Below are 12092 nucleotides of genomic sequence, written 5' to 3'. Positions count from 1 at the left end.
TATTTCTCTATGTAATTAACAAACGCGACTGAAAGCTCAAAATGAATTTGTTGGATAGTGGATACGCTTAAAGGATTGTACTTGGCTAATATGTAAAGTTCCAATTGAAGGATTCATCATCATTTTTTTTTTTTTTTTTTTTTTATTATTTAAGGTTTATATCAAAGTGGTTTTATAGTAGGCTTGTAAGGGCTGTAACATATCTTAGTTTTATTTCGCTATCAATTTGAGTTGCTTATATGCATGAGTATAGTTGATGCTAAGTGATTTCTGATGGTCAATTATGATTTGACTCGTTATATACTGATGATTAATAACATTTTATCAAGTTAAAAGGTTTTAGTGTTTTACACATGGTTATCGTAAGTATTTTTCTCAACAAAAAAAAAAAAACAAAAAAAAAAAGTATCGTAAGTATTTGTTTAAAAGGTCACTTAATTACAAAAATACTTCCTCCGCTCTATTAATATTACAACAATGATGAAATTACGCATCCCAAAGCATATTTTATATACTAAATATCTATAATTGTATAAGAGTATTTTTTGGGATGAATTTAACAAGATCCACATGACTATAATTGTGTAAGAGTATAAATCATACGATATGGTCAAACAAGAGTGACAAATAGTGCAAAAAGTTCATTTATGCAATATTAATAGAACGGAGGAAGCATTGAATAAGATACTAAAGCACAGTGATATACAATGATCGTGATTTTGCATGAATTGTTAGGAAATTAAATGATGAATTATACAATTAAAATAGATCACTTTAAATCCAAACCCAATTACGTGATTTGTTAGGAAAATATATAAATGATAAACAATTAATCACCCACAAACCAAAATAGATGGACCAATCCAAAGAAACGAAAGCCCTCCACCAACTACGCAATTAATCAACTTCATTTGATTAATTTTGACAGACCATTATCAAATTGACACCAGACCAACCAAATGACAGGGGTTTTAGATAAAGATGCTATTCCATTTAATTATTATTTTTAGTTTCATTATAAATTTGATAATTATAAAATTATCAACATGTTTAATTATCCTAACTAACAAAGTAACAAAAATCAATTTCTTTTTTTTGAAATGTTTGATACACTCATCATATCTCATATGGAATATATCTGAGGTGTGAGACAAAAAATATGCTAAAAATCTGACTGATTTTGGTTATATTTGTATTTTCTTGGGTTTTGTTGGCCGTTGATTCCGGGTCCGATAAAAAAGCTTGGGAATTACTTGAAATTTGGACCGTATATTTTTCAAAAAAAAAAAAAAAAAATGAAACACTGGCATTCTCCTCGATTTGAACGACGTAGCGTTGAAAAGCATAAAAGGACAGTTGTGGGCCCTACTACCTTTGACGAAATTGAGTTTTGAAATAATTTTTTACAAAAATAAAATATAACAAATTCTAAATTTTGGTCCCGGCGGGGCTCGAACCCGCGACCTTCGGCTCATAAGACCAACGCTCTAACCAACTGAGCTACGGGACCATGCTGATAAATATTCTCTATTTAATTTATATATAATATAATATTACTATTTATTTTATCTTTTTATAATACAATCGGCCAATCGCGATATATTACACCACATTTGGACTTAACTTTAACTAAACCGTACTCACTCCATTTTTAAATACTTGCTCCACTTTTCTTTTTCGGACGTTTTTAAATACTCTATTTTCTTTTTTGGAAAGCTTTTACAATATTTAATTCATTTCTCACACTTAGTGGACCCAACATAATACTCTCTCTCTCTCCTCCTATTCTTCCACTACTTTTACTTTTCACAATTTTTTTATTCTCTCAACTACCCCACTACCTTCATATTTTAATACTTTCTCCAATTTATCCTAAAACTCCGCACATAGAGAAATGGAACAAGTATTTAAAAACGGAGGGAATAGTATTAGGGTTCAATTTATATATGTTTTGTAAAATCTTGAAAGCAAGCACTATAAAATTGAAATAAAATACTTCTATATTTTAAGATGTAATTATGACATTTTTTCAACTCTTAGTGATAATTTTTATTAAGTAATTTAATAAACAATTATTCCAATACCATAAACAATTTTTTTTAAAACTTTATTCTAATTATCATTAATAGTTGGCAAAATACATATCTAAGCCATATAAGAATGTGATATCAAAGTAAATAACAAAACTTGGTCTTGTGTTAAAGACGGAGCCATCATTCCTCATTAGTGGCACTCTGAGGTAGGGCTGGCAAACGGATCAGGTCGGGTCGGGTTCGTGTTCGGGTCAGTTAAAATTCGGGTCAAGGACCCCTAACCTGAACCTGATCCATTTAACTTTTCAGGTCAAAAAGTTCAACCCTAACCTGATTTTTTCGGGTTCGGGTCAACCCGAATCTGACCTGATTTTTTTGGTCATTGATTTTTCGATTTTGAATTACCTCAAAATTTCAGATCTAACATTTCCCATTTCAGTTTTTTGTATTAACATCTTAATTTTATAGAGAAAATCATTGATAAAATAATCAAATTGATACCATCAACAAATTAAAAGTGTAGATATATAAGCTACAATAAGTTAGTAACCAAATTTAATTACAATACACAAGAGCTAAAATAAAATGGATCTCCAAGATCAATGATTTGCAGAAATATTTTTTAGTTATTGGTCACTTGATGGTCGTCCTGCTTGCGGCTTGCTGATGCGAGATCGGTCAAGCGAAAGTGAAGCAACGAAGGCTGGTGAAGCTAATTAAAGAGAGAGCGACGACGCGACGGTGATGGAGAAACGACGAACAAGAATTAATGAGTGGGGGTTAAACACCGCCAAGAATGAGAGTAATGAGAAAGAAAGGGATGAAGAGAGAGAAAGTGGAAGTAAGAGTGAAAGAGGCAGAGACTAGAAATCTAGAATAATCAATAATTTATACTTGGGGTTAGGAAAATTTGGGTTGGGCTAGTGTAGTTAAACGGCAGGGAGACTCATTTAGGATTTTAGGGTGTTACTTCTATTAGGTGGGTTGGTAATTTTTTACTCTTTTTTTTTTTTTTTTTTTTTTTTTTTTGGATTATCTGATTTTTTTCGGGTTAAGTGGGTCATTTTCGGGTTGAAATTTTCAACCTTAACCTAACCCATTTAATTTCAGGTCGGGTTCGTGTTGACCCATTTAAGTTTTCGGGTCGAAAATCTCAACCCTAACCCGTTATTTTCGGGTCGGGTTCGGGTCGGGTTATCGGGTCGGGTCATCTTTTGCCACCCCTACTCTGAGGATATGGATTTCCCTTGACCCTCCCCCATACTTTTAAAGGTCTAACCCGCAAACTCGGTCAAGTCGATTTACAAAAAAAAAAAAAAAAAAAAAAAAAAAAAAAGTTAAATTTTGAGTAGATAATGTCTATAGATCCCTACCTTATAAAAAGTAGAAAACTACTCTTATAAATAGTGTAATGCCAATTATACCCTTCAAAATGTGTATTTACATATATACACTCATTAATATATACAAGCTATTTTTAATGAATAATGTTTAGACAACTATACCCTCTAAAGTACTTATTTACTTTTATGTTTTCATTAATGTTAGTTATCATGAACTTTTATACCTCCTAAATATAGTTGTTTATATATTTTCTCTTATTGTTAGTTTAACTAAATTTGTGATTTAAAGCCAAACAAAAAAAACCTTCTAGATATGACTAGCTTTGACGCGCGCGTTAGCTGCCCTAGTAGACTTAAAAGTTAAAACAAATTATTAATAATTGTTATAAATTGATTCAAAAAAATTGTTATAAATAATAGTAACACTAAACTACATCAACAAATAGCTCTTCAAAAGTATTCCAACTGCAAAAGTATTTAATGTACCGCAATTTTTGAAGTATCTACTACAAGACATATTATTATACGTAAGAGATTCAAGGAAAGTTGGAAGAAAGGAGGAGGAAGACAACTTTAACGTAGATACAAAAGATAAGAGTACGCTACGTCCCAAAAAAAAAAAAAAAAGTTCACATTATTTGGTGTAGGTTGGTATGTAAGGTTTCACCTCGACTCCTACCTATAATGGATTCATTGGGATGGAGATTCCTAGATTTTATTCACTACTTTTATGACCTTTACAACAGAATGAGTTAAGGCTTTTGGACCCAATAAGCTCCTCTCCCGAATCCTAACTACACCGTATTAAAAAAAAAAAACAGCCTTGGTTATCAACTATATCAATTAGTTATGATTTTGATTGGAAAAGTTATGTTATTTTCTCTAGATCTGTGGTTTACAAATCTTTATTATTGTTGTAGATGTCGTATGGCTAAAAAAAAAAAGATACTTCAATGGTTGGTAACTTGGAATAGCTTGATTAATGCCTAAATTCTGAATAGTCATTGTAATGATTGTATATCATAATGAAATAATGAATCTTCTGTATAGGTACTATGTAGTTTCCTTCTATTTTATGGAGTACAGTTATTGGTAAGTTAATTATAGTTAGGATGATTACTTCTTGCTCTTTATTACAATTATTGGTACGAACTCCCATCTCTGCGGAACTCTCTCTTACACTTTGTTTGGATAGGAAGAAATGGAAGGAAAAGAAGAGAAGAGAAATGGAGGAGGACAAAATCTCTTGTTTGGGTAAAAGATTGGGGGAAGGAAGGGGGAAGGAGAAGGAGGGATCCATTTTCCCTCCTCTTTAATAAACATAATCTCTCCAAAATTGGAGAGATTTGGATGGAAAATGGAGCTCACCTTCCCCTCCCTTTCTTTTCCCTTCCCTTCCTCCATTTTCCCTCCCTTTCTTTTCCTTCCTTCTTTTCTATCCAAACAAAGCGTTAGGCTTTGTTTGTTTGAACGAAAAACATTCACTTAAAAATGACTTTCCAATCATCAAAGAGGAAAATTAACAAAAACGAAGATTTTCTTGCAGGGGGAGTGGTGGAAGGGAAGGGAAGGGAAGGGAAGGGAAGAGATGAAGTGAAAGATAAAGAAGCAATTCCATGTTTAACATTATTCGAAAAACAGTAAAACCACTTAGCTTAGCAAAGTCGAAATTTGATTGCCATTAACCTTTTAATAAAACATCTATAAACAGTTACTTAAAATCCAAGCTGCAGGCATAAAATCGAAAATTTTAATATACAGCCAACTAGATGAGCCAAATTGAAAGAAAGCGACCAAACTCAACATTATTCAAACATATATCACCAAAATTGATTGAATACAATAAGTTTGGACAATATCTCTCTCTTTGTTAAATTGCCAGCCAAATTTCAGGCTTAAAATTACCTTATGTGTTACTATAAAGCTACATCATATTCATTGAAACATCTATCTAGTAGCTGTTTCTCCATAGTTAAACTGATACCGTGAATAGGTAGATCTTAAGAGCAATTGCCAAAGCTACTTGCAACAAAAATATTGCAACAACGATGAGGAACCACCTTTCACCAGCTGACTCGATGTGTGCTTTGAGATTAAGGGCAACAAAGCTTGCAGACATAAATCCAGCCACACCTGCAATCACCCATCTGAATATATCCAGGGGCACAACAGACAAACACTGCATCCAAAGGATACCATCAGTAATAAGATTAATAAAACAAATGAGTTCATAAGCTATAAAAAATTCTGGGCAAAGGGACCACTATTGTAATATATTAATTTTTGATCCAATAGCACAGGACAAATACAAAAATGGACCAGTCAATTCAATTAGATTGTGATTTGCAGTAAATATATAAACAATATAGCCACTGATTATAGAGAAGAAAGTTGCTAACTAGATGTTACTTCCATTACCATGGCAAAGCCGGTATATATCAAGACAATTTGTTCATAATGAAGTTCAGTATCAAATCCCCCTCAAAAAAAAAAAAGTTCAGCATCAAATTATATACACAAGTTGTCTCTCAGAGTAAATCAGAAGAGAGCTTACCAATGCAGGGACGAACACAAACAAGGAATAACCATACAAGCAGAGCAATTGGACGAAGCCAGATGGAGCAGAGAAATACTTCAGCACCAGATAAAGGCACAGAGGCACGACCATAACATAACCATAGAACAAACCGGCAGACCATGTCACAAGGCTTATGTCATAATTCCAGTCTTTGCTTTGTAGCTTGTTTGACACATAAGTAACAAATGTACCAATGGATGCGGCGATGAATATTAGAGTAGTGCATATCCAAAATGGACCATATCTGCCCAACATACAGCAATTAGAATTTGTCACCAGCTGCACGAGGACTGAAATAATTCATGTGCTATATTCTCAAAAATAAAATACTAACAAGATTCAGCATAGAGATGAGGCTAGAAAATATAGGTCCATAATTCACACTGTAATCTTCCACTTGATTTAACACATGCATAGGGAAAATCGAAACGTACGAACTAAACTCAATAGATAGCCCGCATTTAGCAATGACAATTTCTCCCTCCCTCTCCCCCTCTCTCCTTCTCTTTATTTACATTCTAAATCTTCCACTTGATTTAACACATGCATATGAAAATTAAAGTATGATCTAGTCTTATAAAGTAGAAACAGCCTGTATTTACCAATGTGACAACTAAATCCTGGCAATAGTAGTAACAACATACAAATACTTCCAAAATCAATTCCTCAGCTCACTTCATATAACATATTCAGGCATCTTAATGAGAGCTAGCACATTCAATCACCATGCAAGGAGCTTCTATTTTTGCCACAGCACAGAGAGTGCAAGTAAAATAGTGCCATGGCATGAAAATCAAATAGTGTCCTTCCATGCAAGTCTTCCAAAACAAAATTTTATGCTCCTAAGTCCTACCAATTCCACAGCACATTCACACCACTAGATTATTTTTCTTGAATTTTACTGGAGGCCGGAATTTTTTAAAGGGTATTACAAAGCTCCAAGTTTCCAAGAAAGAAAACATTTTATCAACTCATTGAAGTGATACTGAAAACCACCACAAATACAAAGTTAAATATTATTCAACTTCCCAGAGTCATTGACTAGATCATATAACAACAATAATCAAACTTACAAATCTGGGCTGTTGGAGATCAGTTCTGTGAAATTCCCTTTCCATGGAAAAAGTGATTCTTTAATCCTCTCCAAGACATCAGAAGTATCAACATCAAAATATGGTTGATAAGCAGCAATACTGAATATCCCAAACCAACCACTTGATTGAGGCGCATCAGATCCACCACCTGGTTTGGAGAATGTGTCTGATAAGAAAGATACAGAATTAGTAAGTGCAAGGAACTGTTCCAAAAAAGTCATAACATCTTGTAAATTATGTAGTTATAAAAAAGCTGCATAAAACTTAATGCTCAAAAGGTATACAATTTCCACAAGGAAAGAAAAGGCAATGCAGAAGTTTAATGTGGAAAAAAAATTCAGACCTATGAATAAAAATCAAAGGCTAATTCAGCAAATTTGAGATTGAAAATAGGAGCAAAAAGTTAAGGCTCTTGCTTGCCTTGTTTCCATGAATAAGCCTGATAACCAGGAAGATGGATGGGACACGATAGCATGCTGAAAACTTAGAGATCAACTCGTCAAAGTGGCAAATGACCATTGTTTTTCTTTCAGATTCCTTATTTGTTTATTAACCTGTTTCAGATATTATTTCTATCCCTTCGTTTCCCACCTTATTTACCTTCACTCTCTATGAATGTATATGACATAAACTTCTATTATTGAAAATTCATAGTTAAGTATATCTCATATATCTCTAATATTTTGTGCCCAATTTTAAAAGAGTTCCTATATCCAAAAAATTAAAGGTCATGGTGATTATACCTTGACACTTATTTTGTGCCCAATTTTAAAAGAGTTCCTATATCCAAAAAATTAAAGGTCATGGTGATTATACCTTGACAATTATTTCTGGTCCGGATGTAATCTAGTAATGTAGTATGAGTTTACTTTGGAAATTAACCAATTTTGCCTAAATATACAGCGCTACTTGGCACTAGACCTGGCAATCCTGACCCGTCCCGAATAACCCGACCCGTAACCTGAAGTTGACCCGAAATCATTGACCCGAACTCGAACTAACCCGACCCGACATGAACCCGACCCGAAATGGAGTTGACCCGAACATGACCCGATGACCCGAAGTGACCCGACTCGAATGACCTGACCCAAAATTGACCCAAAACCCGAACTTGACCCAACCCGATATGTCCCGAAACCCGAAGTGACCCAACCCAATTTTAACCCGAATTGATTCACCTGAATCAACCCGACCCGAATAATAAGAGAATAGGATGAAATGGTGAATTACTTGTTTTAAGGCTTCTTTATTTTCTAAGTAATAGGTACTCACGATTTTTTTTATTTTATTTTTTTTAACGATTTTACTTTATTTTCCAACTATTTTTTTTAAGTGAATTTATTTTGGTGACCTAACACAAACTTGACCCGAATAGACCCGACCCGAGTTGACTCGACCCGAAATTGACCCGACTCGAAATTGACCCGAAAATTGATCCTAAATATTGACCCGACCCGAAAAGACTCGACCCGAATTGACCCGACCCGAACTTGACCTGAAGTGCTGACCTGAATTTACCCGAAACCCGAGTCGACCCGAACCTGACCCGACCTGAATTGACCCGACCCAAACCCGACCCGAATTGACCCGAACCCGACCCGAATGACCTGTTTGCCAGGTCTACTTGGCACTTAATTCTGACCCATATAGTAAATCTAGTAATGTAGTATAGGTGTACTTAGGCCAATATTAATTTTTGCCTAAATTTACATTGCTAAAATACTATTCCTACATTCAACTTTTAAGAACTTGAATAAGATTATAATCATGAGGTTTAGTTATTCAAAGATATGAGCACCAAATATACTTGTAAATGTGAATAAAGTTAGGAATTTTGACTAAATCTCTCTCATAATGTTTAGTGCTATTAATTGCTTAGATATTTGTACTCTTAGCTTTAGCCCATGATTTAACAGTCATTACATACAAAAGTTTATTAATGATATGGCAAGGTCTTATAACTTTTATATTCAGGATAAAAAAACCCTAAGCGCCAAGTTGCTTCTCATACTTTGTATAAATGTCTTCTACCTTAAAATAAGGGGAAAAAAAGGAAATGAAGCAGTTAAGTCACCCCAGAATCATATTCCAATAGTATAGGGATGAGAAAAAGAGGGGGGGGGGGGGATCACAAGAGCTGTAGGAATGATATCTTGGTCCATGTGCCCCATCCATACGAATTAAAACTCTGATATTGGTGTAATTAATACTATTAAATGTAAGGTTTCTACAATAGACCCTAGCTCATCTAAAAATTTTGGTTGCATGTAAGGCTGTACAAGTTCATAGAAATCGGCAATGGTTAAGATAAGAGAGAGAGCAAAAACAAACAAAGTAGAATAGGGTGAGTAGAACAAAAGAGAACAGAGGGAGTAGTTCATTGAAAACCTTTCCATTAAAATTTATAAAACATAAAAGAAAGACCATGTGAAAACTGAAGAAAAGTATTATATCGACGGCTGAAAAGGGAGTTCAAGCATCATGAACAAGCTGTTCCATGAATGTAACATAAAAAGTAGATCTGCTTGATACCATATTATAGATAGAATCGTTCAGTAATATAAATTTTATAACCCTTTGCCCCATGAAGTCAAAGCTCTATGAGGGTTTAAAGCAGGGCATAGGGATTTAAATATCAAAGAGAAGGGATTCATGAGATGATACAATATAAACCTTCAAAAGATTTAAACTTGTAAATTACCATGAAATTCAAGACGTATATCCTTGGAAATGCTTTAAGAGTCGTAAACTCTGAGTTGACAGTTATTGAAATCTCCCAAAAAAAACTAAAGAAGCACAAATACAAAACCTCACTATGCACTCAATCAAGAGAAGATGTAATTACAGCACAATGCAGTCAACAAATAGATAGAATTTGGTTCCTGAGAGCTCAAAAGTATTTAGTAATCTCAATGGTCCCCCTAAAATTCCCCCTAAGAATTGCAAATAAAAAAAGGTAAATGAATAACATGAAAGTGAAAATTTTTTTGGCCTAAAATTAGCAAACAAGGTAGCGAATTGCCAACCCATACCCAATCTCATATAGTCATATTAATGAATAATGTTACTAGGTTAGTACTGTAATTGGGGCCAAGAGGCAGAAGGTTTTGTCCTAGGGTTACTCAATTTGCTGGGACTTTTATTTGTGCAATTAAAAGATGTATAATCCTTCCTTTTCAGGAAAAAAAATATATTCAAAAGAAATTCACATAAATTTCAAAACTTGAATAGACGCGGCTGAAAAATAAACCTAAAGATAATAGAAATATCTATTAAAAGAGTTCAACACACCATCAGCATCTCGAGGAGGACGGGAACCACTGGCGATCTTTCCTGTCGCTTCTGATGGAGGAAATGTCTGAAGATTTGAATCTAACGTCCACCATAAGAACAATAAAAGACAGTAAACACTTTAGTAATAATTCGGACATCAAATTAAGATTGGTAAAAAGGAATGCAGGTGTAGAGCTTTACCAGCAAATTTAACCGACACATGACCAGAATCACCAACTGCCTGCAAGTAACAGGGGAGAGATTAAATCAGCAACAATCTAAGAAGAAAACGTGACATTAAATAATTCGTGTTATTAGGCCAAAACAAAGGAATTGATCATTGGAAAGGGAAAGGAAATTTAACTGGAACAGATCCAGAAACAGATCCTCCTCCGGAGACGTTCTGATTGTCAATGGTAGTGTAATTGCCGGACATCATCTTTGCTTTCGTGATTAAAGAGCGGAAATTGAGGATATATTTTGCTAGAGCACTCTAGCTATTGCGATCACACGTTCTTCAAAGAATTCGGGATTCTCGGTCTCTCACAATCCTCCCAAATCAAGGCTACTGACAACAAGCAACTACTTAAGTAAATGTGTGTAACACAGCGCTAATCAAAGTAAATTTTACAATAACATGTTAACAACATATACTACATTCGCCATGATTTGGTTGTCACATTACTAGTTCAAATTACACTATCAACATAATAATTAATCAATCAAATAAGTTTCTTCACACTATGTGGAGTAATTGCTTGGTTTAAGCTTCAATTGATTAATTTGCATCAAATTTTGGCGTGAATAGCGTAAACACAATTAGATAATTCCAAATTTCAACAAACAAATCAGCTAAAAGTCTAAAACACAAACATACATTTCAAAATGTCAACAAACACTGCAATTCCGATCAATTACAAGCATAATTTTCGCAATGCGAACACATAATGAAGAAAAAATCGAACAAATTGAAGAAATACTGATCATAAATTAGAGAGAAATTGAAAGAGAACTTACAAGTTGGAAAATTGGAGGAGAGAGAATTGCCGAAGATTGAGATCTAGAGAGTGAGTTTGAGAGAGAGCAGATCCAGAATTATGGTGCCGGAGAAATGGGGAATTGGTGAAGGAGGAGAGAGAAAATACAGAAAGAGATGGAAAAAAAGGGTGCGAAATTAACCGAGTTTAGACGTCGGAGAGATTGGTGACGAGTAGGAACGAGATCTAGTGCAGAACCTAAAACGTGATATGAACGTACAAGGGTGTAAGGTGGGTTAAGAGTCACATGACTCGAGTGATCTCTTTAATTTGGTAAGACCGTGTTCTTTTGAGCTGCTCTGCTCTAATCTGATTTGTTAAAATTTGCTCATCTCTGCTATATATTGTGTTGGAACTTTTGTTTTGCTCTGCACTGCTCTGTCAATAAGCTCAAAAGAACAGGGCTTAAGTGTCTTTATGGAGTACCCTCATGTTGTCTCTAACGGTTTGTTTCGGTAATGTTAAGGGAAGGAAAGAAAGGGAGGAAGGTGATGAAGGCAAAGGAAAGGATGGGGAAGGAAGAAAGATGAGTTTTCCCTCCAAATTACTCCATTGGAGGGATCATTTTATTAAAATTTCTCCCCTCTAATTCCCTTCATCCCTGAATTTTTATCCAAATGAAAGAAACTTCATCCCTCCATTTCTCTTCCCTTCCTTTCCCTCCGTTTCCTTCAATCCAAACACACTATAAATGATGGATTTTTTTTTATTATTTTTTTATTTAAGAAATCGAC

At 34.3% G+C, this 12092-nt stretch overlaps 1 protein-coding gene and 1 non-coding gene across 3 annotated transcripts; both read right to left on the bottom strand.

Annotated features, from left to right (window-relative positions):
• Nucleotides 1-1436: 1436 nt before the first annotated feature.
• On the bottom strand, nucleotides 1437-1510 carry TRNAI-UAU (transfer RNA isoleucine (anticodon UAU)). The gene has a single exon. It is a non-coding gene; the product is annotated as a tRNA-Ile (tRNA).
• Nucleotides 1511-5150: 3640 nt separating this feature from the next.
• LOC145611661 (uncharacterized) lies at nucleotides 5151-11538 on the bottom strand. Of its 2 annotated transcripts, none has more exons than XM_081667013.1 (7): nucleotides 11339-11538; nucleotides 10686-10889; nucleotides 10523-10562; nucleotides 10340-10420; nucleotides 7028-7214; nucleotides 5931-6198; nucleotides 5151-5555 (listed from the first exon to the last, which is right to left on the bottom strand). In XM_081667013.1, exons 2-7 carry the CDS (start codon nucleotides 10758-10760, stop codon nucleotides 5349-5351), a joined length of 858 nt encoding a protein of 285 aa, XP_081523139.1. In that variant the 5' UTR covers nucleotides 10761-10889; nucleotides 11339-11538; the 3' UTR covers nucleotides 5151-5348. The 2 variants fall into 2 exon arrangements, with proteins under 2 accessions (XP_081523139.1, XP_081523138.1); XM_081667012.1 differs by having other exon boundaries at nucleotides 10686-10886; nucleotides 11339-11537.
• Nucleotides 11539-12092: the final 554 nt, after the last annotated feature.

Source organism: Chenopodium album, chromosome 24 (assembly GCF_948465745.1).
Source record: "Chenopodium album chromosome 24, dcCheAlbu1.1, whole genome shotgun sequence".
In the NCBI taxonomy this organism is placed as follows: domain Eukaryota; kingdom Viridiplantae; phylum Streptophyta; class Magnoliopsida; order Caryophyllales; family Amaranthaceae; genus Chenopodium; species Chenopodium album.
The sequence above is the reverse complement of the archived record's forward strand: the minus strand, read 5'-3'. Positions and strand labels throughout refer to the sequence as shown.

What these genes read in the sequence shown, in the direction of transcription:
- LOC145611661 (XM_081667013.1), bottom strand. Translation starts at nt 10,760, where the DNA reads ATGATGTCCGGCAATTACACTACCATTGACAATCAGAACGTCTCCGGA. An exon ending in TGTGTCGGTTAAATTTGCTG is followed by an intron (nt 10,421 to 10,522) that starts GTAAAGCTCTAC and finishes GGTGGACGTTAG; the next exon opens with ATTCAAATCTTCAGACATTT. An exon ending in ATCTCCAACAGCCCAGATTT is followed by an intron (nt 6,199 to 7,027) that starts GTAAGTTTGATT and finishes TATGTTGGGCAG; the next exon opens with ATATGGTCCATTTTGGATAT.